Source organism: Nelumbo nucifera, chromosome 4 (assembly GCF_055504915.1).
Source record: "Nelumbo nucifera cultivar China Antique chromosome 4, China Antique-T2T, whole genome shotgun sequence".
NCBI classification, from domain to species: domain Eukaryota; kingdom Viridiplantae; phylum Streptophyta; class Magnoliopsida; order Proteales; family Nelumbonaceae; genus Nelumbo; species Nelumbo nucifera.
Window position 1 is genome coordinate 91,701,603 of NC_142652.1, and position 6,255 is coordinate 91,707,857.

Sequence of the window (6,255 nt, forward strand, 5' to 3'; positions counted from 1 at the left end):
TTTTTATAAAAACGTGTATATATTATGATGAAAATAGATGAAAAGATACTTGTAGTTTTTGTTTTTCTTTATTTAAATTGTTATATTTTATTTTATTTTAATAACTTATTATTATTTTTTAAATCAAATTGGGTTGGATCAGATTCGAAAGTCTGACTTCCTCATTAGATTCGAATTTAGATCCATGTGTATCATATATAGGATCTGCAATTAACAGTATCAGATCGAATTCAGATATACCCTTATTCAAATATGATCCAATCTATTTGCATCCCTAGTTTCGGGTGACCAACTCTCCAAGCTAACTAGGTCGATTTGGTTGGCCCAACAACCAACAACCGAACCGAACCAACCCCCGAACACTCCTAATTTTAGCTAAATTCATATTATAATCTCTAATAAATAAAAATGGTTTAATCTCCAATAATTATTGACATTTATTTATTTTGAAGTTATTACATAATATTAAATATTTTGTTAATATAATTATTTAGCTATTTTTAATATTTTGTTATTTTATATATTTAGTGATTGAAATATTTAAACAATATTTTATTTTTTAATGTTAAATATTTATTTATTTGAATACCATTTAAATTGAATAATCTAGCAAACAATAATTTTGTAAAAATATAAAATTATTAATAATATGCATAATATTAGATCTATTATAACTATTTTTGTGTTTTGTAATGAATACTTTAAAGTTATTATATAATTTCATGAGAATATTAAATAATTTTTTAATTCAAACTTTCTTTAGATATAGATAAAAAATAGGGGAGAGGAGAAATAGGATAAGAGATAATTTAGGAGATAAATCTCTATTAAATAAGAGATAATTTAGGAGAAAGTGAAGAATAATGGAAAAAGTAGTTAGGAGAGAATATTATTTAGATTATTGAAAATGTATGAAACAGAGAGAGTATAAATATTTTTTATGTTTTTAATAAATATTTTTAAAATTATTATATAATTTTATGAAAATATTAAATAAATTTTTAATTTTTAATTCAAACTTTCTGTGACCTGGCCCCTTAGCCCCTGTCCGACACGGAATTAAATGAACGTAGTTAATATACTTCTTGGGTTTACGGTGAAAGGCTGAAAGCTGAAAGCAAAAGCAGAAGCGACATCCAATTAATTCTTCACGAGAAACTTCTCTCGGATAATTTGCTTTCCCAAATAACAGCCATTCCGCTGGCTGCTTCCCTTCTTTCTCCTTATCGCCCTGACTCAAAGGTTCATCTATCAATAATAAATGAATAAAACAAATTCTACAGTTCGTGCCATCTCTATACAACCATGAGTTTCAAAATGAGTCTGCATCGTAGCTTAAACCAAACTTTTAAAAATTGATTTGAAATTGGAATTGTTTTGGTCACCAATTTTTGAATTCACAGTTTGATTTAAACTTATTCATGGGTTGGATTGGACTGGGCTGGGCTGGGCCGGGTTTCAACTGTTATCAGTATAATATATTAAAACCTGAGCCTGAGCTCAGCCTGACCATCGGGCCTAGATTTTAGGCAAAAGTTCGGGCCTCACAAAAGCCTGAGGCCCGAAGCTCGACATGTATTAGGAATGGGGACATCAGAGTGCCACTTTAATTGACAGAGAGAGAGAGAGCTGGAGTTGTTTGTGGTTGCCGGAGTGCTACTATAAGGGAGAAACCTGGAATTGTTTGTGGTTGCTGGAGAATCAAAGAGACAGAAAATGAGACCTTGCTGCTCTCACTGGTCGCCAGTTGCGGGAGAGATGATACCGTTCACCACTCATTGGTCGTCAATCGCCGGTTGCCGCTTGTGGAAGGAGATGATCCAACATGTACCGCCACACTGATGTGGAAGAGAAGAAACTTCCAAGTTTTTGCAGGTTCGAACAAATTGAGGGAAAGAGATTGAGAAGAATTAGGATTAGAAAATAATAAATATATATATATATATATATATATATATATATATATATATATATATATATTATTGTCGGGTGGGATCGAACTTTTATGTGAAATCCCAACCCAAAATTGAGTCGGACTTAGATAATGGGGCCCGGGCCCAGGCCTGGACCCAAGGGCCTAATAATATGTCCAAACCCGATGAAATCAATGGTTTTTGACCGAGGGCTGGGTTAAGAAGGGACCCAGCCCTTCTTAAACAGCTATCGGCTAAATGGTCCAACCAATACTGGCTTAAACAGTAAGAACTAAGAAGGGACCCAGGTGTTAATAAAGAAGGGTAGTGACGCCATGATTACAGCATATAGGGTCGACGGTTACAACCCCAAACCAGCAAAGGTGAGTATTTCTTCATATGTCTGGTATTAGTCAGCGCCACCATCAGAGACACTGTCTCGTGCCAATAAACAGAATCATTTTACCCAACCCACTAGACGTCAAGCACCGAAATGATTGTCTTCTAAAGTATTTCAACTTTGAATTACCTTCCAAGGTTCAGCTCCGAAATGATTGTCTTTGGGATTTATGAACTATGAATTCAAATTCCATTCCAAGGTTTGACCCCCGCCTTAGCAAATCCGTACTCCATATGCAACATCTATGGATTTGCAAGTGTTTATTTGCCATATAAAAGAGAGGAAAAATGTTTGTTTCTAACATTTTCCTATTGTGAGAAGAGTGCATTATTGTATCCATTGAATGACTCTTTGGATCTCAAGAGAGATCATCATACAGCTTTTTACATCGATTTGAAACAAATAAGAAAAGAACAAAATGGATTATAACTGTGAATCATTTTGCATATTTAGTATATAATCGCAAACAAACGCAACCTTTGACTATTTGCCAAGACTGCCTTAGGTTGCCATTGTACTGGTGTAAATGGATGAGAGTGCAAAAATGATTCAAGATTTGATTCTAAATTTCGGATGGTGAGTATTAACAACATCAAATATGGAGGGGGACCAAAAGGAATGTATGTATGTACTAACTGATATCAAAGAAGAGCCATCGCGGCATACAGCATTTGCTTCTGCGCTTATTTGGATGCCCAAGCGGCGTCTCATTCGTTTTGGGTGGGTATCATCGGCTGTTCACGTTGGCGTGTTCCATTGGCAATTGGGCAAGTAAGGAAGGAAGGAAGATGACGTAGCCATTTGGAGAAACGAAGACCATGTCAGTTACGATGACGTGGAAAGATTAGCACGTGATCTCAGAGAAAGAGAGAGAGAGAGAGAGAGGTGAGACACATGTCAGGGGGATTGACCTCGCTGGCGCAGGATAGCGGGGACCACGATCGGACTTCTCTCTCCATCAGCTCATTAATTGACTTCACATGCTATGAGATGATGTCTGCTTCTGATTCCTCTTTCCTTTCTTACCTCCCTTTCGCCAAACGCTATATGTGCGTCTAATCTAATGGAATGCGCTGGGCGCTGGCCTAGTGGCCCTGTTCTGTTCTATTGCTGCTTCATTCTCCACTCCGTGAAATAAATAAAGCAGTTGAACTCTCTTGACAAGGCATTTAAGTCTCTCTTAAATGCTGCAACCATTCTCGCACGGCCATTTACTCAACTCAGGCCCAGGCTTCCCCCTTCTTTACTTTTTTCCTTTCTTTTTCTCTTCATACCATTTTGAGGAAGAAGCTCGAAAGAAAAAAAAAAAAGGGGGAAATTACATATACGCTGAGAGATTGGGGAGAGAGAGAGAGATTGCTTTGGCTTTGAGTAGAGAAGGAAAACACAGGAAAACAGATAGATAACAATCATGGCTTCTTCTTCTTCTTCAATTTCTTCTCTGTCATCAAAAGCTTCAGTTTCACCTCCTCCACCACCTCATCATTCCCCTCTATTCACTCCTGTGAGTTCTCAACCATCCATACAGACAATTTTCAGGCCACATTTATACAGAAAAAAATCTATAAAAGCTTATGGGTTTATTTCGGTTCTCCGTTTTGATATAACTTGGTCTTTGTTATTAGCTGCAGATTCGAGAGAACGAAGATGAAGAAGAAGAAGAGGAGCAGCACCACCACTACTACAACAGACGAACCCCAACCTCCCATACTACTGAACAGAATGTGACCTCAAAGCACCAGCCAACACCCCTCCATCATCATTCCATGAACAACAACGCTAAGCCGTCGTCCCGGAAACGACCGGAGGCCAACGACGAAGACGACCGTTCGGTGTCCTGCAACAAATGCCGGCCCACCTCCCGTGAGAAAATCTCGGTTGTTCCTATCGACATCAACGGCTCCAACAAGCATCCGAACGCAAGCCCCAATGGACTCTTCAGATCTATCTTCTTGTCTTTAACGAGAAAGAGCCCCAGGTCATCAGAGTCGTCATCTTCAACCGCCAAGGAAGAGCAATGGAAGCTCGTCGTCGCGGACCTGTCGCAGAAGCTCATTCAAGCCACTCGGAAGAGAGACGAAGCTCTCCAAGAAGCTTCTCGACTTAAGTACTCCATGTCCGAGTTAGAGAAGAAGCTCAACAAGCTTGAGATCTACTGCCACAACCTGAAGTCTGGTCTCGAGGTATGTAGCAATTCACCACATCTGGTGCCGAAAAATATCAACCCTGCGATGGTGATGAGTGCCGTCAAAGGACTCGAACATCAAGACTCGGTCATTGAATCATTTCTCAGCTCGGTGTCCGAAGCCCGGTCTTCGGTCCGGACTCTGAGCCGGTCTCTCACCCTCCAGCTCCGGCAGATGGGTTGCAGAGTCTATGAGCGCATCTCTGCTCTTCTCCAACCTTATGACGTAAAGGTTTCATTTTCCAAGAACCCAAGAAGCATCATGTTCTATCTGGAAGCACTCCTAAACCGAGCATTCTACGAAGACTTCGAATCCATCGGATTTCAGAAAAGTGGGTCCGAGCGAATCCTCAATCCAATACAAAAATGCGAAGCGAACTACGCTTCCTTCACTCTTCTCAGGGGACTCACCTGGGACGAGGTGTTGAACAAAGGAACCAGACACTTCAGCGAGGAGTTCAGCCGGTTTTGCGATCGAAAAATGAGTGAGATCGTGGCGATGTTGGGGTGGAATCGGGCGTGGCCGGAGCCACTGCTGCAAGCATTCTTCGGTGCGGCGAAGAACGTCTGGCTTATTCATCTGTTGGCTTGTTCGGTGCACCCAGCCTTACCCGTATTCAGGGTGGATAAGGGGATGAGGTTCGATGGGGTGTACATGGAGGACATGGGTGCAGACAAAGCTCGGAAGCTGGTTCCGGCAGTGGTCCGGATCATGGTGGCACCAGGATTCTACGTCTACAGTAATGTGGTCAAGTGTAAGGTTCTGTGCAGGTACGATAATACCGGTCAGGGTTTATCACCCTAAAACAAACAGCTCCATCAGATCAATTCTGTAAAAAAGAGGTCGTTAACATATAAACGCATCAAATAAAAAATATGATTTACATTACAGGGTCTGTTTGTTTGTGGATAGAGGTAGAAAGACCGTTTTGGGAGGAGGTGAAAGTAAAAGTTCGGGGTTGGCGTTTTCTTCTTCCTTGATTTGTTTTACTTCTTGTATCTATTCTTTTGATCTCTAGCGCATAGATTCCAATTCGGAAGCGTTGAAAGTCATGATTCATGGACCGTAACTGCATCTCCTCTGCGTTGAAGGTTTGTTTGGATGTGAGAAAAATGGATAATCACTTTTTTTTTTGTTCGTAAAGCTTCTCGTAGTAGTCGCAGGTCCTCTCAAACACACAGTTCACAGTTCACAGTTCACAAGGGAGTTTCGTCTTTTCCTTTTCAGTTGTCCCCTCTATACGCTGTGGTCTATACATACAAAAGCAACGTTGGGTGCAGGGCCACTGCCATTAATGTATTGTTACAGTTTGGACCCACCTCATCTGAAGATTTGTTCATATCTGACGCCAATTAGTTCGATTGGTTGGTGTAGCGAAGTAAATCCATTATGGCGCAGCGATTTTTGGTAGACGTGTAGGGCTGTTGATTATACGGTTCAGACCGCTAAATCGATCCGAATCAAACGAAATTGATGATTTGGTCTGGTTTAGACTTAAAAACGATCTGATTCGATTTGGGACAATTTCAAATTTCATGTTAAAATTTCAAATTAGTTGTCTGCATTTTAGTAACCGAACCAAATCTTAGACTGAAATATATTAATACAAATAATATTTTTTTGGTTGCATATTATATTGTATTATTAGTATATACAATAACTTTTTAAATTCCGCTTCAATAGAATGGTTCAAATCACATCAGAAACTGGACCAAAACGCAATGGTTTGGTTTTTTATATTAAAATGGTTTGATTT

The 6,255-nt window shown here is 39.5% G+C and overlaps 1 protein-coding gene across 2 annotated transcripts; it reads left to right on the top strand.

Annotated features, from left to right (window-relative positions):
- The first annotated feature begins 3,437 nt into the window (after positions 1–3,437).
- LOC104611305 (cyclin-dependent kinase-like protein) lies at positions 3,438–5,558 on the top strand. 2 transcript variants are annotated; one of them, XM_010278302.3, is made up of 2 exons: positions 3,438–3,817; positions 3,939–5,558. In XM_010278302.3, exons 1-2 carry the CDS (start codon positions 3,725–3,727, stop codon positions 5,301–5,303), a joined length of 1,458 nt encoding a protein of 485 aa, XP_010276604.1. In that variant the 5' UTR covers positions 3,438–3,724; the 3' UTR covers positions 5,304–5,558. The 2 variants fall into 2 exon arrangements, with proteins under 2 accessions (XP_010276604.1, XP_010276613.1); XM_010278311.2 differs by having other exon boundaries at positions 3,444–3,817; positions 3,945–5,558.
- The last annotated feature ends 697 nt before the right edge of the window (positions 5,559–6,255 follow it).